At 47.1% G+C, this 26,105-nt stretch overlaps 1 protein-coding gene across 1 annotated transcript in view; it reads right to left on the bottom strand.

Annotated features, from left to right (window-relative positions):
* Nucleotides 1-1,089: 1,089 nt before the first annotated feature.
* Nucleotides 1,090-26,105, bottom strand: part of Hephl1 (hephaestin like 1) — a 65,038-nt gene continuing 40,022 nt past the window's right edge. The window contains exons 11-20 of the mRNA XM_051199534.1: nucleotides 24,232-24,444; nucleotides 20,144-20,357; nucleotides 15,471-15,610; nucleotides 12,826-12,966; nucleotides 9,055-9,161; nucleotides 7,539-7,761; nucleotides 6,328-6,467; nucleotides 2,088-2,250; nucleotides 1,610-1,684; nucleotides 1,090-1,517 (exon numbers count right to left, since the gene is read on the bottom strand). Of these exons, the coding sequence (XP_051055491.1) occupies nucleotides 1,315-1,517; nucleotides 1,610-1,684; nucleotides 2,088-2,250; nucleotides 6,328-6,467; nucleotides 7,539-7,761; nucleotides 9,055-9,161; nucleotides 12,826-12,966; nucleotides 15,471-15,610; nucleotides 20,144-20,357; nucleotides 24,232-24,444 (1,619 nt within the window). The 3' untranslated portion in view covers nucleotides 1,090-1,314. The remainder of the gene's footprint in view (nucleotides 1,518-1,609; nucleotides 1,685-2,087; nucleotides 2,251-6,327; nucleotides 6,468-7,538; nucleotides 7,762-9,054; nucleotides 9,162-12,825; nucleotides 12,967-15,470; nucleotides 15,611-20,143; nucleotides 20,358-24,231; nucleotides 24,445-26,105) is intronic.

Below are 26,105 nucleotides of genomic sequence, written 5' to 3'. Positions count from 1 at the left end.
CATTTTCCCCTCACCGAGAAGATAAAAAGTAAAGCGTGACAGATCCCTTCACCGGAGTATTTATTAGGTCCTACTCGTTCACCTAGAAATTCAAGTGACCCACTGCTAAGCAGAGGTCTAACATCATGTGTCTGGCCACAGCATCCCAGGACAGTTTGTCCTGAGCTAAGGTCGATTCCCCAGCCTAGTAATAAACAATGTTGCTTTTCTCAACCTTACATCTTATGTCTAGGGTCCCCGCAGAGAGAATGCTTTGTATCTTTCCATGCTTTGTTCTTCGGTGTTCCCTTTTGGCCTGTGAGTCTTGGCAGCTATAATACTCATTTCCAGATGGTTTAAAAACCACCAGGGTTCCCCTTTCTGGCTGCCCTCCCTCCCTTCAAGGGTTATGTCTTTAATGAGCATGGGATGCAGGATTGTAAGAGGTCCCTTCTCCTCCCAGCCAGTCAGTTGCGTCGATGTCCGCCTCTTGCCGTCCCTCACATGGTGAAATGGTAACTCTCACAGAAGATGGAGGTGTGGGAAAATGCCCCCTAATTGAATCGAAAGTCAAACTCAGGGTTCGAGCCCACACAGGGAGTCTTGGGCTTACAGAGAAGAGTCAAGCCTGCTCCTGCGCAGAGTCTAGCCCTCCCGTATCCTGAAATAAAAATCCTCTAGTTGATTTTTGAAAATACAGACATTGCCAAGGAAGCAAGTGGTAAAAATGTAGCATGAAGCGAATTGTAAACATTCAAGTATTCCTACAGGTTGAATGAAAAACAGCAGCAATGAAATAAATAACCATATGACTTTGGCTTGTGTAACAAACAATGCCCAGGCTCTCTGCATTAAAAGGGGAAAGGCCGGGAGAGCGACTGGAAGCCTCTGAAAGATTCATGTGGTCCATTTCTGTCAGCTCGTACTGCCTCAGACATCCCGACAAACTCCTCAGAAACCCATTCACCCTCGAACGTTTTCTAGAAGCTACTCCTTCCGAAAACTTGGTGGCTAGCCGAGGAGGTGCTGTTTGGTTTAAAATTATGAAAACATCTTCCAGGAGTTGTTCCCAAAACAGGCTGGTGACAGGCACTTCTCAACCCAGTACACTCTGCTCTTTCATGTTATTTTATACCTGAGAATCATTCACAGCCAGTTAAAAAATAAATAAATAAAAGCACATTGCTTCGGATGACATTCCAGAGGCTAGGAAGCCTGACCTGGGATCCAGGGTCAAAGTTCCTTGGTGAACAATGCATTGGTCCAGTGTCCCTGTTAGCCACTGTGTGGCCAGCCACGGAACCCGACCTGTCCTGCTGAGGAAGGCCAGAGCATTCACAGAGCATCTGTCGGGAGGGCACAGGACTGGACTTCCCTGTAAGCCACCTGCCTCCTTGCAGAATGGAGTCTGAGGGAGAGGATCACCGTGATAACCAGGAGGAGGAGTCCCAGGATGAAAAGGATGACCAGGGCTGCCTTGGCTCCTCTTGGGCTCAGATTCTTGCCAAAGAAATAGAGATTTTCGTTGCCAGGTTGTTCTGTGAGGGAGAAAAGCGAGGCATCAGGTGCTTGCCTCCGCTTGGAGGGAAACACTGGAGCACTCACACGGGGTGGGAGAGGGTGTCATTACCTTTGGAGGAAGGCACTGTGGATGCATGTGATCCTGCTCCAGAGGGGGACTTGGTGGAATATGGAACCCTGTTGTCTGGACAAATATAAATACATATATGCATATGAGTTGACTGTTTATAAACGGAAACCCTTTTCGTGGTACATGAAAGCCATGACGTTTTACCTTTCTTAAATTCCTACTGGGCTATTTCACTCCAATATCAAATTCTGCCCCCTCCACTTTCCTCGAGGGAACTCTTTAGATCATGGCATCATATGCCTTGGTCCATGCCCCAAACTATCAAACACACCCTCCTCCTAACACCTCTCCACCCAGTGCTCTTCTGCACACCTTTCTCCGTTGTGATCACGCGTTCACTTATCTGTCTTCTAACTCTGAGCCCCTTGGGATCTGTGCCCATGTTTTCTCCTGCCTCCGGTTTCCCAGGTCTATGGGAAGATTGGTGCCATGAGCTGGCCCCACTGACAGACAGTACCTATGTTCCTGAGGACAGTGTAGGTGGTCTCCATGCCCGCATGAATGTGGTCAGACACGTGGCAATGTAGGAGCCACGTCCCTGGGTGGTCAGCAAACAGCTCAATGGTTTGAAACGTCCCGGGAAAGAGATCATACACATCTTCTCGGTAGGACTTATCTATCTGCAAAAGTCAAACGTCATAGGCCGTGGCTTCTTTTGCTCAGCATGGAAAGGAGAAAAAAGGAGGGTGAAGAAACACAGTAAGAAGAAGGAAGGAAGGAAGGAAGGAAGGAAGGAAGGAAGGAAGGAAGGAAGGAAAGAAAAGGCAAAAATCATTGAAAGCAAGGACAGAGCACAATAGAGACGAAGGGAGGTAAAGCCGTGTGTTTCTAACACATAAACTTGATAAACTTGTAGTGTGAGCATCTACAGTGGCCTTTAAACCTCTCTTATCCTGATACTCATAGCCTTCACAGTTCCCTCTTGAGTTGTATGAGGTTAGCACGTGTGTGGTATATGGTATATGGCCGCAGAAGCTATAAAAGGACGTAGCTGATGAGTTAGTCTTCTCTTGCTCACCCAGATGAGTCAGTCTGGGTGAAGCCAGCTCCCTTATCATACTCAGAGGAAATTAAGCCTTCAGTCAACAGACACATAAGTGAACTTGAACCATTCTAGTTCACAACTAGAGCCTCACAAGAGACACAAAAGCCAAGCCAACTAGCCACACTCCTCTAGACCCAGAGAAACCAAGATAGTTTTTTATTGTTTTGGGGCCATTGAGTTTTAGAGTGATCTGTTATACAGCAATAGAACGTCAGTGTAAATCTCCAGACACATTGACTAAGGGGAGGGGAAGGGAAGGGAGGGAGAGATGGATGGAGAAGACAGAACTACAGCTACAGGGAAGGAAAGAAAAGGAACAGCACCGAGATCTTAGCTATAAGTCGTTGTCTGTGAACTTACAGGCTGTAAACAATTTTAAAGGACACAGCTATCAAAAGCCACCTCAAGAAGAAATAGCTTGAGGCTAGAGAGACGGCTCAGTGGTTACGGCCACGTGCGGAAGATCTGGATTCAAGTTCCAGCACATACATGGCTGTACCCCATCATCTGTAACTCCAGTGCTGGGGATCCAGTGCCCTCTTTTGATATCTGTGGCCACCAGGTGTACCCATGGTGTACAGACATACATGCAAGCGAAAATTCATAATATCTCTTTATATAGTCCTGGATGCCTGGGAACTCACTCTGTAGACCAAACTGGCCTTGAACTCACAGAGATCCTCCTGCCCCTGCCTCTGGAGTGTTGTGACTAAGGGAGTAGATCATCTGAGTAGTTTGATTGTAAAAAGTAAACACAAATCACATTAACACCTTCCAATAAGTCCAAATGGCTTTGTTGACAACTCCAATCACAAAGCCGAAGAGTCATAGCAATCCTAAACAAATTCTTCTAGACAAGATAGCTGTAGTTATGTTTTCCTTGTTAGCAAGTTCAGAAAAGGAATTTACATAAGAGATGTAAAGTTTATAAGGTTGAGAAATATAGCAGCTTAAATTGTTTATCTAAGAAAATGTTTTGAGGTAGAAAGTAAGTTAGGTACACGACTTTAAACTCATCAGGGTAGGATAGATAATGGAGTATTTTCTCTGAATTTGCCAAATACAATGGACTGGATATTGTAAATGTAATTCTTACTTGATAATTGTTTTTCTTATATATAGAGTTACAGTGTTAAAGCTAAAATCTTTCTTTACATTTAGACAAAAAGGGGGAAATATTGCAGAATATTTGATTAACTATGCAAATATATATTGCATTTGTTTAATTATGTAAAGATGTATTGCACTTGTTTACGTTGCAGAATATTTGTTTAACTATGTAAAGATGTGTTACTGTTTTACCTTGCCTGCCAAAGGTGCCTAACTGGTCTAATAAAAAGCCAATTGCAAGGGATGAGGTGTTCATGGAACTTCCGGGCAGGGAGAGTAAGTAGGAGGAAGAATTTAGGCTCAAAGAAAAAGGAAAAGGAGATGCCAGGGAGACACCAGGAGGAGCCAGACAGACACTGAGGAAGCAGGAAAGTAGGACATACAGAATGAAAGAAAAGGAAGAAACTCTAAGGCAAAATGTAGATGAAAAGAAATAGGTTAAATTAAGTTAAAAGAGCTACTAGGATAAATCTTAGCTGAGGTTGAGCATTCATAATTAGTAATAAGTCTCTGTGTCTGTATCTGGGAGTTGGTTGGCAGCCCAAAGAAAACTCCAATTACACATTTACCGTATGTTTTAGCAATTCTGCACACATTTTCTCTAGGAAATAAAAACTTGGTTTTATGCAAAAACATGTGTATCTATTTATAATGACTTTGACCCTCCTTGGAAACACTTGGAAACAGTCCTTACTGGGAAAATTAGTAAACTGCACTAAATACATATACAGCTCATATAACATACAGCTCAGCCATCAAGTAAAACAAAGTTGTCACATATATGAGACCAAATACCTATGCTGAGCAAAACAAGCCAGGCTTGGGATATTGCAAGTTGCATGACTTCTACACAATATTCAGAATATTGAAACTCAGATATAAGCTGTAAAATCTTTTATTTTAATTTCTTTTTAGAATTTAGCCTCTCTCTCTCTCTCTCTCTCTCTCTCTCTCTCTGTGTGTGTGTGTGTGTGTGTGTGTGTGTGTGTGTGCATAAGAACGCCACAGTACATGTGTGGAGATAGAGGACAGCTCTAGGGAATTGGCTCAGTGTGGTCCTGGGTCAAACTAGCATCATCAACCCTCCAGGGCAAGCGCCTTTGCCTGGTGAGCCACCTGGAAGGCCCAGGTGCAGGGATTTCTTGTGGTTTGGGGGCTGGGAGTCCAGGACGGAGGGGCTTGACCTGGCAGGTGCTTTCTTGCCCCCATGACAAAGATACAATTGGAGAGCGACTGGTCAAGTTTGCAGCCTCAGCGACAGGATTGGCATCTCTTTATTCACAAGGGCTCTACCCTGGAACTGATCACCGCCCCCCACCCTACCCCCCGCACCTGCCCACACAGAGAGGACTGGGGATCGAGTGTCCTGCATGTGACTTTGGGGAACATATTCCCATTATAGCAGAGACAGAAATAGAATGATGCTAGCCAAATGGGCTCTGAAGTGTCCTCCAGGGTAGTGTGGTGGGTTGCGGTGGTGGAGATTCTCTGGTTTGATTGCTAGTTACCCCTCCGTGCTAACAAAAACCAAGAACCTTACAATAAGTGCAATTCTATGCAATGTGAATTAAATCTTCATTTTAAACATATGTGATGTTTAGATGAGCTTTTTATGATTTTTTTATTTTTATTTAAAATGTGCACTTTCTGAAAACTATTTAGCCTGTGACACTTTAATCACTGCTGGCTAATGCTGATTGCTTTGAAACACAGACATTTCAGTAGATTACTGCTGACTCCTGTACACCAGCATGGACGTGGCCCTGCTTCCTTGAGTCTCAGAATTGGTAGTCTTTCCACTTCCTTGTAGAAAGTGCCAGAACCCAAGATGGCAGGGACTTTGTCCCTAAACATTGATTCATCAGGTCTTGGGTGAGGCATGTTCTTTAAACATCTCCAGGGATCAAGACGAAGCTGGAGCTCAAAATATAATATCCTTTACTAGACAGAGCTGTCTTGCTAACTACTCAAGGAGAAAAAGAAATGGGGAAGGCAGGGGCAGAAAGAAAGGAGGAGGGGAGAGGAGGGGAGAGGAGGGGAGGGGAGAGGGGGAGAGGAGGGGAGAGGAGAGGAGGGGGAGAAGGGGGAGGGGAGGGGGGAGGGGAGGGGAGGAGGGAGGGGGAGGGGAGGGGGAGGGGATAGGAGGAGAGGAGGGGAGAGAAGAGGTGGGGAGAGGAGGGGAGAGGAGGGGGAGAAGGGGGAGGGGGGAGAGGAGAGGTGGGGAGAGGAGGGGAGGGGGAGGGGAGGGGAAGGGAGGGAAGGAAGGGCCAGGGGAAGCCCCGAACACCATGGGAGTTCATAAGCAGTCTTAACAGCATACCCCAGGGTGGTCACAGTTGTGGCCAGATCAGATGGCAAAACTCTCATCTGAAACCCAGAGAGGTTGGTGGGTTACAAGAAAGTATATAGCTGTAAACATTAAGGACCACAGACCAAGAGCAGAGTGTGGACGCCTTGTTCTCCCCTCATAGGCCTTATTGCCCACCAAGTCCCTTCCTGTCAGAAACACCCTAACGTTCCTCCAAAGTCTCCCGATACTTACTTTGAACAGAAAGCTCTCTGCATGGTAATGGATGGTGTGGATGTCCACTTCGCTTCCTAGTCCCAGCAAATACCAGTTAGTCATTGTGTCTTCAGTCATTATGAGGCCAGGGAGGTTTCCAAATATCTTTCCATTAATGGCTACGAAGATGAAAATAAAATGCCCTCAGGTCAATGGAGGTGCCGCTTACCCCAATGGTAGGAACAGCTCAAGGGCTGGGCTACTCGTGTTCACACCTGCCTGATGGATAGGAGCCAGCCTCACTCAGCACTTTCCAATGCCCCCACCATTCTAGACCCAAAACTCAGATAACCAAGAAATCTTTGCATGTAGGGATCTGGGAAAGAGACCTCCCAGTTTGTCTTGCAGAGTAACAAGGCGCCTATTTATTCCGTATGCCTCTTTGGGAAGCAGACTGCAGGTGTGCTGACAGGAAGTCAGATTTAGATTTATCCCATACTCTACAAGAGTACACTAAGCCACAAAGAAACTAGCACACGCATGTGTGTGTGTGTAAAACATATGTGTATGCAATGGACACATCCCTGAATCCACTTGGATTTATGTCCATTGCAGCGTTAATATTTCATTTCCTAAAAACTAGAATAAGCCCAACTGAGTGTCTAAAAAGAGCGGGCTGAACAGACCCCAGTGTGAGCAAAGCAGGCTGATGTCCTTCCTACCAACCTCTCAGCCTGTGCGTCATGGAGCAACCAAGTAAGCTCTACTTGCTGAGGACAGAGAGCATGCTAAGACACTGCTAGCATGATGAGAGGTGTCTGCTTCTGATGGGGGATCCTGCCGCCCTGTAGTAATCCACTACACCTGGATGGAGGTCCACCTTTAAATATAGATCTCGGTGAGAGGGTGCGTCCCTGCAAATACATCACCCCTGCCCATACTCACATTAAACAAAATTCATGGGTGACATTTCATGTTTCAGAGAATTAATGTTGACCACACAGAAGCTGCGATAGATTCACATTAAAACTTAACCGACAAGTGAAAACTTGATCTTGAAAAATGATTTCTACACAGCCGAAAGATCTCAGCAACAGCTGTCCCTAAACAAAGGGCCCAGAGCCTCTTGGTTAGACTGGCTCACTCTAGCTCTACCCAGGCATCCCTGGAGGGGAGAAGGGCTCAGGGGAGGGGGCTGGAGTCTCAACGCGGCCTGTCTCAACAGCAGCTCTCTCTAAGGGCCTGCATACCATGCATCTTGTTGCTCTCTTCAAAATCGTCGGTGCGCCTGAAGTCCCGGGGATCTTTGTTGAGATACTTCTTAATATTGTCGTCCAGATACCAGGACTCATTCTCATTAAAGACCAGGAATAGCAGAGCGAATTCATAGTCGACGTCGCTCCTCCTCCCGTTTTCGTTCAGCACCCCTTCTCTGCATGTGATCAGAGGCCCCATCAAACCGCTGTACGTATCCTGGGAGGAAGGAAACAACCACGTCCATTCCACGGGCCGGACTCCAGTGTGCACACCGCTGCGCGGCCCCTCCTGCCCTGGCTCATCCCACTACCATTTGTAACTTGCATAACACAAGGAAGTAAGACATCTGGGACGCATAATTGAATAAACAAAGAAGTTTCCCCTGCTTCTCATATACAAATGTACTTTTCCAAATGACCCGTGCGCTAATCTCCTGAACTCTAGGACACTAATTTCCAACATCTAATACACCACTAAGGGGGGAAGGTGAAGATAATGCCTCACTTTAAAACTCATTACCTGTTTTGCATAGGATGTGACTCTGGTTTCGGTTTTGTTTTATGTCATATGATTACATACAACCGGTACGTAACTCAAAGTCATCACTGAATCTTTGCTTTTTATTTCTCCAACTATGCTTGGGGTGTGCTTCTGTTCCTGAGCCCAGGCAGTCCTTCTAGCTGTTTGGGTGGAGCTCTGTCTCACCCCACCCCCACTCCAGACCCTGCCCAGTCTCGGAAGCTGCAGCTCCTCCCCCAGGACCACGCCTACAGGCTATTTAGGACATGGTCCCCTACTTACCACAAGCTTCTCCCTCTTTCTCTTCTTCCCCTGAGACCACCAGGGAATGCATTGCTCAAATTAAACCTGGACTTGTTAATCCGGCCTGATCTGAGTTATTACTTCAGCGGAGAGATTTAATACCGGGATACAGAAACCTTTCACCAGAATGAACAGATTGGCCTGTGGGAAGGTGACTCAGCCAGGAAGGACCTGCCATCAAGCCCAACGACACAGGCTTTATCCCTGGGACCCACATGGTAGAAGGAGAGAACCTACTTTGTCGTGCTCTAACCTTTACATATGTGTTGTGGCATGCACATGGGTTTATGCACACATACATAAATGCAATTAAAAGGAGGAAGATTTCCCACCTCCCCAGATCATAAACAAATTCTATTGTGGGACACTCGTTTCCTTTCAAACTGGCATATTCTCATGTGATTAAAATTATCTTGAAGGTTCCATACTTGGAAATGAAATAGTGTTTCATTTTTATATTCCTATACCAGCAGTTAGAAAACCTAAAATAGTTATAAAGCATTGTATACCAAATATTTTTAGTTTTTGCTTTGTGGGCCATGCTGCCTCTGCCGCACACATGGATGATGATGAGGAATAGACGCAGCCGGATTTAGCCAGTGAACAATTGTTTGAGACCTCTCTTACAGAGTGGGGATGACTTCAAAAGTCAACTTGCAAACACCCCGGTTCCTGTTTCCACCTTACCTTCACAAAGTTTGCTGTTGAATAGTACACCCATGGGATACAATTAGGATCAGAGGGCCCAGGACCTGATCTCTTGGGGACATTCCATCTGTACGTTTTTATTTCTCCTAAGAGTAAAGAGAAAATTGAAATTGGATATTATATTTATCTGAAGAACTACAAGCAGATCTTTACATATTCCAGTCAGTGGAAACGATTTCTCACTTGCCAGACATGTTTTCCTAACCCCACACCTGTCATCCTAACCCCACACCTGTGATTCCAGGCTCCTGCCTCCCCTTAGATTCCTATTTCCATTGTCAACTAGTGTCCAGGATGGGAAACTGTATTTCACAGCCCTCTGTTTATCCTGTTTGAACTTGGCACAGCTTGGCACACCTTGTCTGCAAGGGTCTCTGTCTTTGCCTCTGATACCATGACGATTATTAACCTGAGTGCTGACGGGAGAGGCTCTCCAATCACGTAGGGGGTGGGCTGCAGGCACATCTATAAGATCTGGTCTAGTGAGACCTGTGCTATCAAATCTAGATAACGGGGTAACCTTGGAGCTTGTCCAGGAGGGGAGATCTTGGTGCAGTTAACTGAGGTGGGAAGACCCAGTGTAACTTTGGGAGGGATCCTGAGCAGAATAAAGAAGCAAGCTGGGAACCAGCGTCCATCTCTCTTTGTTTCCCAACCGTTGATGTGATGTGCCCCCATCTCTCATCCCTGCTATTGTGATTTCCCCGACACGATGAGCTGTGGCCCCGGACTCTCCCTTCCTTAAGTTTCGTAGGCAGAGTGTTTTTTGGGGTGGGGGCAGATTCTCGTCATACACCGTAGGCTGTCCTCAAACTCACAATCCTCTTGCTCTGGCTTCTCGGCTGCTCTGCTCTGGCTTCTCGGCTGCTCAGCACGCACTGCCACATCTGGCTGGAACTCTGTTTAGCTGGTATTTTACAAACTACTTAGCTTCACTGATCTATAGTTCCCTTACCGGTAAATTAGGTTAATCTCCATGTTTTGGGATTATTTTAAGGATTAATTGAAACTATATAATTAACTTTTTGTTTGTGTTTTGTTTTCTAAAACAAAGTCTCCTTATGTACCACGGAGTAAAGGCAAAATAACAGGAAACAGAGGACACAGACGGGGAGGGAAGGAAACCCCTCAGTCCCATGGTGTCCTACAAGCAACAAAACCCACTTAGGCTGCCTTGGCCGAGTCAGTACTGAGAGACAGCTAAGAGGAGAGGCATTACCAGCTGAAGAGCCAGGCTTAGGGATGTCTTCACCCCATGACCTTTGACTGTCCTTATCGGTACCCCTCATAAACCCAACAATACACCATAAACTACCTTTCAGTTTCATCTACAAAAACGGGAGGTAACTCCTTACAGTAAGAGAACAGATCATTTAAAACTGAATCTTTGACCTTTGCTAATCTCTGAACCTGGTTGTAAATTACATCATTTGAACAAGATGACATCAGAAGCTACAAAACCATGTACACAGAAATGGCTAAGATACTTCAGTGTGATTCTACCCCGAGTAGGTTGCAGATCCTGGCCACGCCCACGTGAAGGCTTCTGGAAAGATCTCCTCCTTGAGCCAAGAAGGCAACAGTATCATGTAGGGGTAAGAGGTCCACAGGCTGCGTCTCCTGTTGTTGCTGACAGACTAACCTGGCCTTAGCAGTAAGGACGCTCACCTGGCCCGGGTGAGTCCTCGTAGGCCCACACCGCCACACCCAGTTGACTTTGTCATGCTCTAATGACAGATGTGCACAGCCCCTATGAGTAGACACCATATCTATACATCCCTGAGGCTGACCAGGATTAACCAGCATTGTAGCCACATTGCAGAAGACTCAACTAAGCTTGTTCTAAGTCATGAGCTCCTTGGAGCTGTTTACACCCCATTCCCATCAGAACAGCGACCTTTGCCTTAGTGTACGTACACTACCGGGTACCATGTAACTCCACTTTTTCTATGGTGTAACAGTGGTAAGGTTACAGCTTTAGGTGTGATTTCCTTATGTCTCTTTGAAGCCCTTTGCCTTGTGAGGGATGAGACAAACAGCTGGTGTTTACCTTCAGAAAGGGAAGCGGCTGCAGGCGTGGTGTTCTTTAAATCTGTTGTTTGTCCAGTGAAAATGTAAAGATGACCAGCAAATATTTGTTGAATAGATGGCTGCGTGGGCTGAATGAGAACTGTCTCCCACATGATCCCACAGCTCCCCCCCCCCACCGGGACCATGTAATTATCATTCTCCAATTGGTAACACTGTTTGGGGAGTAGCGGACCCTACCCTTTGGGAGGCAGGAGAAGTATGTCTCTGGGGCGGGCTTTGGGAGTCCATGACCTCACCCCCTTCTGTCTGTCTCTATGTTTGTATTTGAAAATACGAGCTGTTAGCATCTCACTCCAGCTGCCTGATGCCACGCCCCTGCATCACTGTGGACCATGTCCCTCTGGAACTGTGAGCCCAAATAAAGGGTTCCTTCTCTGAGTCGCCCTGGATGTAGTGTTTTATCGCAGTAACAAAAGGTAATGAACACATCAGCTCAATCTTAAAAGACCAAAGTTGACAGGGGCTGCTTACTGTTTACTTTTAAAATGTATTTATCTATTATTGTATGTTGTGTGTGTGTGTGTGCGTGTGTGTGTGTGTGTGTGTGTGTGTGTGTGTGTGTGTGTGTGTGTGTGTGATGGCATGCATATGGTCAGAAGACAACTTTCGGGAGTCGGGTTTTGCTTTCCACTTTGTTGAGGCTGTGGCTCTCCTGCTATCTCTGCTGTGGGACATACTTGACACTAGCTGGCCTCTAGCTTCTGGATGATTCTCCCGCGTCTGCCTCCCGTCTCACTGTAGGAATGCTAGGGCAACAGATGTGCACTGCCACATCCAACTTTTCCCATGAGTTCCAGGGATTGAACTCAGGTCAGACTCAACAGACACCTCATCAAGGAAGGCATGCAGAGAGCAAGCTGTGACAGAAAGCCGTTTGTCACTGGGGGCACTGCAAACTAGTGAACTGATGCCACCGTATACCTGTTGGGATGATCAAAGCCTAGAACAGGAAATACTGGTGAGGATATGGGACAAGAAGGCCCTCTCGTTCAAGGTGGGAACACAAAATTGTGCAGTTTGACGGTTTCTTTAAAACCACCGCATTCTCTCACAACCCAGCACCCGTGTCCCTTAGGATGTACTCAAGGGAGTTGAATATTCATGACCAAACAAAAACCTTCCTACGGATGTTTTTAAAAGTTCTCCACCAATTAGAACGTATGCATAGTCTATGTTCCTACTGAAACTGCCCATTGTGTGTCCATCCTCTCCCCTCAGCTCTCCTTGGTCACATCCAAGAAATGTGTGAAGAGGTTGGGTCCTAGAGCCTTTTCTTGTTTTACTGTCGGATCAGACGACAGTGCACACTATAATTGACGGCTTGTGAACTGATGAAATAACAGCTGCATTGTGGGATAGCCGATAGGGTGGGTTTTAGTTTTCTTGTTGTTTATTTTCTGTTTCAAACGTAGAACATGGTCTCTGATCCAAAGTACCACTCAGTGTGTTTGCCACTGATGTTCCCAATTATTCTGTGAGGTCTGTGACAGGGACCTAAGAATTTCAGTCCTGAGTAATTGCATACATGATGAGCTCATACCTCTAGGGACTAGGCAGTGGCTGAGGCACATCTCGGGAAGCCCTTCAAGACCCTTGGTGACCGGAAGGGGAGACCCTGGTGACCTCATCAGGACGCAGAAGACCTTGCATGGGGCTTACCTGGCTTTGTGACAGGCACTTCCAAACGCTTCCCACTGTCCGAGTCCTCCACACCCTGGGCTGTGATGGAATAGGGCCGGCTGGCTTTGTTCTTAAAGATGATGAGGATGGAGTCCCCCACCTCAGCATGGATCATTGGACCTAAAGGCAAAACGCATCACACATATTACGACATGCTTAGCAGCGGAGCCAAGCTGAATTCAAATCCCTCCTCCTCCCTTTAACAGAAGACTTGGGTGAATCTGTCATTGTAATCTCAGTCTCCTCATCTGCAGAATGGGTTAATAAGACTGTTCCCATGGGACCATTACATAGCATTGTGTATGTATTGTAGAGTTTGTTTCTGTCCAACAAGGCCAAGTATTTCTGCCCTGGAGTGACGGCATTTCAGTTGTCATCTGTGACCCTGGATGAGAAGTATCCCCCCTAGTCTTGGGCATTTGAATATTTGGTTTCCAGTTGGTGCCACTGTTTGGGAGGTTTGGGTGGTGTAGCCTTGTTGGGGTATGCCAACAGGGATGGGCTTTGAGATTCAAATGGACACATTTCCAGTTTGCTCTCTCTGCTTTGTGCCTGGTCTAAAAGATGTGAGCTCTCAGCTTCCTGTTCATGTTGTCTTTCCTGCTGCTGCCCGCCATGCCAGACCTCTACCCCTCTGGAACCATAAGCCCAGAGAACCCCTTGCTTCTATAAGTTGCCTTGGTCATGGCGTCTTTCACAGCAGCAGAGAAGTAACTAATGCTAATACCTGTGTGATGTGGTAAATGGGGGTGATACTAATAACGAGGCTCCCGTGGCATGATGGGTAGCAAAGGGATGCAAGCCATGCCACCGTTGCATGTGTGGCGCTGACTCCGTATACACAGGTACGGTGTCACTAAAGCACGTCTGGTATAGACCCCCGACATGCGGGCCTTGGGATGGTTAGTTAGAATCGCCTGAGAAGAGTCTTAGTGGAGGTTGTCTAGATCAGGCTGACCGGTGCCCTTGCCTGTGGAGATGGCCTTGACCGCCCGCACTGATATAAGAGGGTACGGCCTGAAAGTGGACAGCTCCGATCCTTGGTTTGGGGCCCTGGACTATGTATGAGAGAGCTACCTGGGCACGAGGCACGCATTCATTCCTCTCTGCTCTTGAACGTGGACTCTCTCTAGCTCCCACTGCTCTGACTTCTCCATCGAATACACTGTAGCCTGGAGTTGTGGGCTAAAATAAACCTGTTCTTATCAAGGTTGCTTGTTGTCGGGTTTGTTTGCTTGTTTGTTTTATCACAGAAACAGAAATGAAACTCGGCCAGATGCCTCGAGCACACACACGCTCTCCAGCCTCGCGTGTGAGGCATGTCTGCTGGAGGGAGGGAAGGAGGTTGTACCGACTGCTGCCTCATGCCAAGCGCCTCTTGTTTTGCAGGGCTAGGGAAACACCCCCAACAAGATAGAGTGTGGGGCTCACAATCATTTTCCTTTGCAGAAGCATCCCCCACCTGAGCCCTAATGGTGGGCGACACCCGTTCATTCATCACCGAAGCAAGCTCCGGCGTTGATTCTGAGAAACGTGGCTGAAGTCATTAATACATCCAAAGTCTGTTGAACTGTGCTTTTTCTCCAGAAGGAAGAAGGAAGCAGGAAGCATGCGCACTAAAGTCATTAATTCATTACTATTTACTACCCCGTGCACAAGCTACACTAGTTAGAAAAAGATGCATTCCAGCTGACTGGCCGTGCCACACGGTGGGACACAGAGCCGAGGTGGACGGGGGTGGCCCTGCCGAGTTACTGGGCGTCTAGGTCACTCTAAGCTGCAGACAGCGAAGGGCCTTCCTTCCACTGTTTGGTGGCCGTGGACTTGTCCCTGATGTAAGTGGCTCATTTCCCTCTGCTACCAATCAAGTCAGGCCCTTAGGGAGCACAGCAGCCCCTTCGCTAGCCCAGCCCTTTTCTCTGGAGCTCTGGGCACACTTACAGCTCCAATGAGTGACTCATGAATTACTCATGTGGCAGTGACAATCAAGCTGGTGAGCCACGTGGGCATGAGGGGAGGGAGGGGGAGGGCGCGGGGGGGGCATTGTCACGCCATTCGTTGTCATGTTGAAAATAACGTGTAAAGCACACTCACAGAGCTACCTGTGGTATAAAGACCAGGAAAGTATTTCCGAAATCCTCCAAGGTCCTCTTCAGCCTTAAAAACGTTCATTTTCAAGTGGGGTGGGTCTAATGCCTCCCGGGGGAGTGGAGGGAAACCGGAAGGGCAGCGTTGAGGGCCGGCCACACATCTGGGGCACCGGCCAGCCCCGAGTCCACTCGTACGCATGGCCAGATCAGGGTCCATAGGTCAGGTTGGGACCTGTCACTCTTAGACCCACCTCACACAAGGAGGCTCCTTTTGGCTCATGCACAGTTTTATAGTGTGTTCTGTCACTAAGTACACAGGAGCCAGGACTTGGAGGAGGCCCCGTAAACACGCCACCTGATTGCTGAGTCATCAAACTGTTTAAAATCGCTCAGCTCGGCAGAGAGGCAGGACATGACACCTGGTGGGTTGCCCTGGTGATAGGGATCCCAGGCATGTGTGAGGGTTGGGGCTGGGGTCATGCACAGACATGCCCTCACTTGGGGCTGACAGAGCTAGGCTGAAGTCTGCCTTACCCAAGAGTTGCAGGTGCTCCTCTCTTGGCGGCCTGGCTTTGATCTCCACAAACTCTCCATTTGTGTATTCCCTATAAACAACCTTCTTGTACTGAGAGCCAATCCAGTTTTCAGTGTGGTTCATAAATATGTCCCCGTGCCTGCAAAGAAGGGGCATCAGAGATCAAGGCTGTCAGAAGGCAGCAAGACCAAGAGCCTCTGTTACCTGGGGTGCTCTGTGGAGATGATCCCCACCCAACCCCAGCTGGGACCAGAGTCTGCCCCGGAGTTGGCCTTTGCAACACCTCTGAGAGCAGGGATAGCAGCCAGCACCTCAGAGCTCCTCATGTCCTCATGAGAGCAACCCAGCAAGGACCCAGGGCCACCCTGGGAAATCATCATTGTCACCCGCTCCTGAGCTCTTATCTGGGCTAACCGTAGAGAATCCTAATGGGCAATAGAGGCTGTGCTTCTCTGGCTGGTACTAGAGAACACACACACACACACACACACACACACACACACACACACACGCACGCACGCACGCACGCACGCACGCACGCACACACCCTCCTCAGCTCTGATATCCTCCAGCTTTCGTGACTGTCACCCTTCCACTTTGAAGCCCCCAAGCCTGCAGGGTGTGTACTGTGAAGGTACAAATGTGAGCTTCTTGTTTTTATTAGCCCACCCAAACGGTGGGTTTTATGTGTACCTTCTGGGAAACGCTTTAACACATGTCAGTGTGTGCTAACACTGACCTCAGCTCACTGCACTGGACTCAGGCTGAAGGAAGCTTCTCCATAAATATATCTCCTCCCTGTTGTACTGGGACAGGGACTCCACACCCCTGCTCATCCTAACAGTGGACCCCACAGCACACTAATGCATACACTGCAGCGTGAAACAGGCCAAGAGCAGTTGTCCACAAAGTCAGGACTGGAGTAAGACTCAGAGAGGAGCTGCTTTGGTTGACATCGGCTGTGGATGTGTGCACTGGGTCTCTGATGTTTCCAGAGCTCTCCAGATAGCTTCGCATCACCACAGGAACCTCAGGGGATTCTGGGTGATGTGACTTTCCCTTCCTGTGTGTTGCCTGGGCCTTCCTGGAGACTGGCCTTTTACACCACTCTCTGGGAGGGGGGTGTGACAAACGTATTTTGACAAGTAGGCACAGTTGTAAATGTTAAGTGACAGTTTAAGGACTGGCTCTGGGTGTCTGTCACCATGACAAGAGGTGAAGGAGAAGACGCAGAAAGAGCTGGGTGTAGTGGTACCACCATAATCCCAGCTGCCCAGGGGCTGAGGCAGAAGGAGAACTAGTTCAAGGGCAGGCTGGGCTACACAGTGAGATATTGTCCCCAAGGAAACAAAAGTCACTTTCACTTCCAAAGCAGGGTGAGGCTAATGTCCTTCCATGTCCTAACCCAAGAAAAGAGCCATGCGCATGGCTCTCCCTGCCACCCATACAACCTCCGTCCTGCTCTTTTCTCTGCAGACGGAGTAGTCCCCGGCTCTATGGCTGACCCTCTCTTCCTCTTTCGTAACCTTTCAGTGACCCTGTCTGCAAACCTCCGTTTGGTTCAGAGCCTGCGCTATCCATTTCCCCTAAGTTCAGAACATGCCTGGCTGGCTCGTGCCACCCCAGAGACACTGTGTCATCCTAAACGTTTGCTCTCTTGAGCATGGCGAGCCCTCCACCCATCCTGTGCTTGGGCGTGTTGGTTGCTCTACCAAGAACTATCACCGTCTTCGCGCACTGCCTCCCTCTCCGCATCTCATTTCAAAGGGGCTGTGTATCCTACTGTGAGCCCTCACTGAACCTCCCCTCTGTGAAAGACTGCACCCCCCCCCCCCCGCTTGTTCAAGCCTTTTCCTCGGTGACCACGCACTCAGAGTGGGAGCTGCTGTCTGCGCCACAGTTTCACCAGCATTTTGCACTGAGGTTACTCAATAGATAGTGCCTCTGCTCTGCCAGCATTCACTGCAAAGGGACAGAGTCTGCTTTTACAGTCGGTGGGTCTTAACTGTGCTTGTGAGCCAGGCTACAAGCTCTGCTTGCCGTTTCCTGGCTCTCCTCTGCTACGAAAGGAACACACAAACTGCAATATGAAAACTTTGTCAGAGCTGATGCTGGGAAGGTGCTGCCTGGGTGAGTCAAGTGTGCTGTGAGGCTTTTATGATGAGCTGTTTATAAAAGCCTTAGCATGTGCCTGGCGTATGATGACTGCTCAGAAGATGTCCATTGTGGTGACTCCGGGGACTGCTGAATTATACACACACTGGTCTTTCTTTACCAATCTCATCTACTTTTTCAGATTTCCTCCTGCTGCACACATCTGATGTGAAATTGTGCTGACAGGTCCACACGTTGCCTTTCTGGAATCCTCATGCTTTCCCAGAACACTCTGGAGATCCCCCCGCCATGAAGAAATTCATGTACGGAGAGGGTCTGTGCTGATCAGAGGAATAAATGTCTCAGAGGTGACTTGTGCCAGGAAGTGGCTCAAAAATAATAGCCTTGGGGTAAAATTGGGTGTATAAACAGGAGAACCTTCCAGCTTCTCCAGGGGCTGAATCAGGGGGTCAGAAATTGAATTTCAACCTGGGTAACTCAGTGGGCTCCTGCCTCAAACAAGCAGCTGCTGGTCCTGGTGGGAGAGTGCTTATGTAGCTTGTAGAAGGCCTCAGTGTGATACCCAAGACTGAAAAGAATTGTAGGCACAAAATCTAGGGTGTAGAGAGCATTGGTCTCTCAGCTCCTATCAGCGGAGACACTGCGTGTGTACCACAAGGGCGTGTCCATGCCATCATGTGTGGGACTAGGGTGGTATCAGAGGACTTGGTTCTCTCCCTCTCCTGTGGGATGTGGAGACTGAACACTGGCTTGGGCAGGAAGCCTCTTACCCACTGAGACATTTTCCTGTCCCTTTCCTTCATATAAACTGATAAAACTACAGAACTTAGTAGACTTTGAATGTGTGGCAGTGTCCATATTCCTCCTCGTTTTGGTTGACTTATGGTTAGTGAGCAGAGAGCACTCGTATGTTCTTCTATGCCATTTAGCCCAGAGTCCCAGAGCCTGGAGCTTGAATTCCCTGCTCATTCAGATCGATTGAGGCTTCAAACTCAAGTTAAAGTGAAGGCTGCGGTGACAGCAGCCACTTAGTGAAATAATTGTTTTAGAGATGCCAAATTAGTTTTCATTTTCCACAGAAAGAGCATCAGTATTTAACTTACACTGGCAACACAAGCTGTCCCAAAGGAGCATGTCTAGATCTGCAAATTGTTTGTGAATAACTGAGTAGATTTTAAAGGCTCTTGCCCTCAGGGCACACCTTCTCCATAGGCACTTTGATTTTTTTTTTTTTTTTATTTTTCTATTTATGTCTAAGATGGCAGTGTTACAGTAGCTCTTCCCCAAAACAATGGCTGGCAAGTAAGAAAAGAAACTGATGTGTTGAGCAATGGTAGAAGAGTCTGTGTACCGCAGACATGATGGGTTTGAGGAGAGCACTGATAACCAGAGCCTGGGACACGTACTAAGAGCAGGCCAGGGACGGAGTACAAAGACACCGTGGTGTGTTGGAGACGTGGATTTCCCTGGGATGACCTGTGTTGAGCTCCCGCTCTGCTAAAGACTAGCTGAGTGTCCTCATTCTTCCCACCAAGGCTCCCTCCCTTCTGCATGCTAGGGCAGCTGTATCCAAGCAGAAGACAGGCTTAATGTTGGGGAAGTCTGCAGTCTGTACCGGATCCTTCTGGGAGCCCAGACTCTACCAGTGTGCCCCGAGGAGCTTGGTCCCCAACTCCAGAATTAGGATAGCAGACGACCAAGACTCATAGACCTTTGCGTGGCTTAAGCATAGCTGATGCTTTAACACGTGGTTCTGGCTGCTATCACTCCAACACATTTTCTGGGTACCTTGGAGATCTGCCTTTGCTGCCCTAACTCGGGAATCTCTCTCAAGGCAATAGCCTCAGGTCATTCTTGGATGTCCCCACCTGGATTCATGTTTGCCAGAAGCATTTTCGCAGCTCCCCTCCCCTGCGCTACTGGCTCTATAGCAGCCCATCTCCTCCCCTGGACCCACACGCCTTCTCTGCCTCATCTGGTCCACTTCCCTTCCCAGTCCCACCATTGCTGTGGGTCCCACTTTTCCTCTAAACACTTCCATCCGTCCATCCATCCATCCATCCACCCACCTGTCTGTCCGTCCATCCACCCATTCACCCGCCCATCCATCCATCCATCCATCCACCCACCCATCCATCCATCCATCCACCCACCCATCCATCCATCCGTCCATCCATCCACCCACACATCCGTCCATCCATCCATCCATTCATCCGCCCATCCATCCATCCATCCACCCGCCCATCCACACATCCGTCCATCCACCCATCCATCCATCCATCCATCCACCCATCCATCCATCCGTCCATCCGTCCATCCTTCTCAGCTATGAAGTCGGCCAATCACAGCTAGGGAACTAGGACAGGCATGGGAAGCCACTACGAACCCTCAGGGTGATCTCTGACCTACTTCCAGGAGAGTAGACAGAAGTGTCGCTAACTTTCTGTACTCATAAGGAAAAGTGTCTGCACAGAGAGAGCCGGCCACTCGGTTTCCACGGGTGCTAACCACAGAGCATGCGCATTCCCACCGAACAGCGTGACTTCGCCCATGGTACCTTTCCCCTCCTGCGTCCAAGTGCTGCTTTTCGAACTCCCAGTTTTTGTTAGGGGCATAATCCCATTCTACCTCTTCAGCGGCGATGAAAAAGGTTCTTAGCATCCCGTAGGGCGGCTCAGAAGGGTCCCTGTTGCCACAGCTGCTGACCTCATAGATCTGACCCATGCCTCTGACGAAGTGGTGCAAGGTGGAACAGAACACCTTGAAAATACCTGGAAGGGAAAAGGCTTGGCATGGTGCCCATGGCTTGGTATTTCTGGTGGCGGTGATCTTATCAGACTTAGACATCTTATCCCGACATCAGTGACCAGCAATATAGACATTTAGGACCTCGGGGTAGTTTTGAAGCATAGAGTTCGTGAGGAATAAATTACTATATTTTTTGAAGGGAAAAACGCTACATAAAATTCATTTGAGGTGGGGAAAATTCAGATACTGTGGCCAAGAAAGGACTGCTCTGGGCGGTCCCTGTACACACCTGCCTACGGTCACTCCTGGAAAACTACTGGTCCTGTGACTCTCCCAGCCCAGCCCAGTTTATAGAGAACTCATTACCTATGAGATGAAAGACCTAGACAACATTCACATTAGGCCACGGTTGGGGATTCTGCCCTGAGGATTTCGTAAATTATCAAGCAAGTAAGCACGAGAGTCAAATGGATTACTTCATTACAGCCTTGAGCCAGGGAGGGCTCGTGAGATTCACAGAAGGAAAGAGAGCAACCTTGGTTCTCTATAGAGTATCAATGATGTCTGGCAGAGACTGATGCAATTTAAAACCTGAATTCATGCTAGACATGTTGGCATCTGAGATGTGTGTGTTTTACATATATGTGTGTGTGTGTGCGTGTTTTATATATATATATACATATATATGAGTGTACATACATATATACATATATATGATGTATATGCTCATATTTGAATTAAATTCACCATAAAATTAGGTGAAATTAAATCATGGAAGATATCAACCATCAATGAACTTGTTGGATCAATCTCCCCATTCTCTAACAGGCTGCTCTTAGAGGCACCTGGTTGGTTGTTCATAACCACCTACCACGTACAGCGAGAGCTCTGCTCCTTCTCCACACATGGCTGTCATCTAAATGGTGGCTGCCATTTCTGGAGGAGCAGAGTTGGTTAGGTCAGTGGGTCAGTTGCACCCACTTTGAACAGAATCCCAAAGAAACATAGTCAGCATGAAATAGTAAATGCCCAGTGTTATAGGCACTAGGAAGGTCTTTGTGAGATCTCTCTACACCACAGAGGAGACACCTGGGAAGAGATCTCTCTACACCACAGAAGAGACACCTGGGAAGAGATCACTCTACACCATAGAGGAGAGACCTGGGAAGAGATCTCTCTAAGCCACAGAGGAGAGACCTGGGAAAAGATCTCTCTACACCACAGAGGAGACACATGGGAAGAGATCTCTCTACACCACAGAGGAGACACCTGGGAAGAGATCTCTCTACACCACAGAGGAGACACCTGGGAAGATCTCTCTCTACACCATAGAGGAGAGACCTGGGAAGAGATCTCTCTACATGGACTTTTATCCTGACAGAACACAGTCACGAGGTCATCGTGGCTTCTCAGCAATACAGTCATTATCTTCTCCAGGAGCGAAGGGAAACAGTGTGAGTTGCTGTCTACCATTTTCTCTACCCGCGCGCGCACGTGTGTGTGTGTGTGTGTGTGTGTGTGTGTGTGTGTGTGTGTGTGTGTGTGGCCTCCCTGGAGGAAGTGTGTTGCTGTGGGGCTTTGAGGTCTCCTATGCTCAAGCCACACCCAGTGAGGCACAGCCTGTTCTGCTGCCTGTGGATCATGATGTAGACTGCTCATGGCCTTCTCCAGTGCCTGCCTGCCTTCCCACTCCCATGTTTCCCGCCAAGACAATAATGGACTAAACCTCTGGAACTGGAATCCGGCCACAGGGAAATGTTTTCCTTCATAAGAATGGCCATGGTCGTGGTGTCTCTTCACAACAATAGAAACCCTAAGACAGAGGCCAAAGGATAACCTGGACTGTCTTTCCTCAGGAGCCATCTACCTCATTTTTTGAAACAGCATTTCATCGTCCTGAGACCCAACAGCTAGGCTAGTCTGGCTGGCCAATGGGTCTCAGAAATGTCCCTGTTATACAGCTTCAGCACTAGGATTACAAGCATGCGTCTGTATCTACAGATTATTCCCTATTAAAGCAGCAATGTAATATTTTATTTTCCAATTGAAAATGGATTTTTTTCATATAATAAATTCTGATGATGATTTACTCTCCTCCAATTCCCTACACACCCACACCCATACCCTTTCTTTCCATCAATAGAATACAAGCAGGCATCTAAAAAATAAGATAAAATAATATCAAAGCAACCAGAATAGAATGAAAGAAACAAACTAACAGAAGAAAAAGAGCCAAAAAAGCATAAGAAATATGAATAGATGCAGAGACTCACATATTCATAGACATAGAAATCCACAAAAACACAGAACTGGAAACCATATTATATATATGCAAAAAAAGTCTTTAGGAAAAATTAAAACTGAGAAAGAAGGAAATAAATAAAAAATAAAAATAATGCTTGGATAAAGCATTATGAAACAAGGTACACATTGTGCATACAAATATTTTTCTACGGATTTTGAGGACTGAACTCAGGTGTGAATGCTTGAGCATCAAGTACTTTAGTGACCGAGCCCCACCCCCCACACACACACACTCTACCTTCTTTTTCAATACTCTCTGCAACTCACAGCTAAGCCACAGCCATTACTAAAGAAACCAGACTATTTCCAGGCACAGAGATGTGCTCACCACCAACCAAGCCAGAAAAAAAAGATCACTAGGTTGAAGATCCTTACAAGCCCATGGGACATATGAATAATGATCAAAGCACCGGCATACGAAACATTGCTATGTGTGCCAATCAGCTCTGTCTCTGAGTACCTGTTTCTATGGATTAGAACCGTTTGGTTATTCTCAGGCCCTGCTCCTTTTTGGAGTATGTTTGAAAACCCACTCAAGGCAGCCCTTGGTTCGGGTTATTCATAATCAATCGAGTATATTAGTGCAGACAGGTGGAATTCTGTAGGAGCATTCCAAGACGAAGAACACAGAGCTTCTATTTGCAGGAAGCTCTTGGGCCAAGCTAGTTAGTGATCACACAGCCATCTCTGCTGTGATTCCAGAGTGAAGCCAGGAAGTAGAAAGTTCAGGATGACATGAGGTGTCCATCACGGGTGTCCATCACGGGTGCATTGCTACGGACTCTTGCTTAGCCCGGTGAAGTTGAGAGGAAAGCATGTCGAATGCCCACCATAGGGGTGAATCTCTCCGGTGAGCAGCACATGCTCTATGTGTTTCTCTGTGTCTTTTGTATAAATGTATAAAAGGTCTCTTTAGATGGAATCTCTGAGGGAAGAGGTTCCAAGACTCTAAACCCAGCACAACTTGCCTTCTGGGTAAAGCAAGGGCGCTCAAGAGAATGGAAATAAAGGAGATATCAAATAACTCATCCCGAACCATTGTCCATCCCCAGCAGAAGGAGAGCAGGCTACAGTAAAAACCACATCACAGCTCCATAGCCTGAAGCACCCGGTAGGCTTCCTATGCCAGATGGATGCTTCAAAAATACCTTCAGTTACATTTGTGCTCAATGATCGCAAGAAGTGTCTGTTTTCTATAGGCTTTTCTTCACGCCTATTTATTCACATAGGATTCACCTCGGATTAACTAGGGTTCATCTTGGTTCACCTGAATTCCCCTAAGGTCTGTGTGGGTCAACCTAGAATTCAAATAGAGTTCACATGAATTCCCCTAGGGTTCATGTGGGTTAATCTGAGGGTTGCATGTATTCATGCAGGGTTCATCTGTGTTAACTTGAGGGTCACATGAATTCACCTGGGCTTATGTGGATGGCCCTAGGTTCACGTGACTGTGGTTCACCTGGGATGTTTGCAAAACTGTACCTGCTTCTGGAGTCTTTCAAGCGCCAAGGTCTACCAGCTTTTCCTGGAGGAGAACTGTATGAGGAGGGCAGGTTGGACTTGATCACCTGAGATGGCCCTGGCCAGGGTTACCTGCATGGTCTGGCTGCATGAACGCCGTTGTGGCCATGTGGGGGAACAGAGCCAGGGAGTCACGGTGAGTCCCTCGTAGGTGGATGGTGTTGCCTTGAAAATAAACTCCATGCATGTCTGTGTCCGTGCCCATTCCAATCAAGTGCCAGGAAACCCTGTCCTTCTTGCACATGCTTAGGCCTGGCTGGCTGCCATACATGTAGCCATTGACAGCTAAGTGGGAGGAAGAAGACAGTGAGTGAGGTGCTGTTGTAACTCCATGGTCGTCATGACAACACCATCTCAGGGAGTGCTTATCAGTGTGGTGTGGAAGGCCCTCAAGCCAGTGCACCATACGTAAGGAACTTATTACTACAGAATGAGCACTACTAGAGGACAAGACACATGGTGTCTAGAATTAACAATAAATCTAAAAATGCGCTAAAATTATACAATTTAGCAGAGCATATTCTAAGACAGTAATGCCAAGACTCGCTGAGGAATAAACCAGGTTGTTTTTGCAGTTTTTCAAATGACAAAACTTGTCTGATAGCACATCAAAACACCTGCCAGTTAACATCTTACTTCTGCATGTCAGAAGAGCATCATCCTTATAAGAGTGTCATTTGAAGGGACTGGAGAGATGGCTTAGTGGCTAAGAGCACTGGCTGCTCTTCCAGAAGCCCCAGGTTCAATTCCCAGCACCCATGTGGTGATACAAACATCTATAATTCTAGTCCCAGAGAATCCGAGTTCCTCTACTGCCTTCCATAGGCCACACGGTGCAGAGGCAAACATGAAGGCTAAACACCCATTCACATAATAAAATAATAAAAATAATTTTCAAGAAATATCAATTGGCTTCCCCACGTTCCCATATTCCTCTAGAAAATTCTTGATTTTCTTTGAGGTTTTTAATCCTGTTATCGTTTGTCAAGTGACTTTCTCCATTATGAACTTATTGGATCCAGTTAATTTAATTCAGACAGACTCATTTGCCAATGGCTTTGCATGTGCTTCCAGAAGAGGTTATCAGATGTTCATTTACAGAGCTCGTAGATTATGAGTAATCCAGAAATACTTCAGTAAACTGGCATTGTAGTTGCAGATCTGATCAGTGGAGGCAGATTGGGGCTATCAGGAAGCACTATATTTATGACAGGGTAGAACTTGAGTAAGTAAGCTAGGTAAGCCCATGTAGAACATTACTCTCCCACCCTGATAGCCGAGAGGCCTAACAGGGATGGTCTTCTCATAAAAATTTCCTTGTGAATAAAATTTCTTCTTATTTCTGTGTCTGTTGGTCAAACCCATGGAGCTTACCGAGTGCACTTAAATTTACAATTGCTAGTAAAAAGCCCTGGGTCTTCTAAAAAGAACATATTTTAAAAGAAACTTTGATAATATTTTTATTAGTAAACCATATAAATCTCTTGTCTACAGAATTTGAAAGAGTATTACCATCGTGTGGGGGTGTTAAGTAATTTAGCGTTTGGCTGAGTTGGAAGAGAATCTTTTCTGACTCTAAACATGTATTTAATACTTCTATTTCTAGACCTTTCATTCATTCGTTTGTTCACTCATTCACTCATTCATTCATCCAGCAAATACCATTTAAATACAGCTTATAAGATAAACACAGCTCATGGCAGGGTACCATATGAAGCCCCTTATCCTTGGTTTTCTGGATTGCTCCTTTCCTTGCCATGCAAACAAGCTTGGAACTAGAACCCAGGTTATAATTAATATGAAGTCTGAACCTAGAAACATTGCCCTCCCTGAAATGTGCTCTTGGATGATGTGTGAACAGGAGTGTCACATGGTCAAAATAAGCTGGGGCTGAATTTGATGTGGCCCAGCAGTGGTATTATATTTTCTATCCAGAGCATCTCCAA

The sequence above is a fragment of the Phodopus roborovskii genome, unplaced genomic scaffold, assembly GCF_943737965.1.
Source record: "Phodopus roborovskii unplaced genomic scaffold, PHOROB, whole genome shotgun sequence".
NCBI lineage: Eukaryota > Metazoa > Chordata > Mammalia > Rodentia > Cricetidae > Phodopus > Phodopus roborovskii.
Note: the sequence above shows the minus strand (reverse complement) of the source record. Positions and strands in the feature narration are given on the sequence as shown.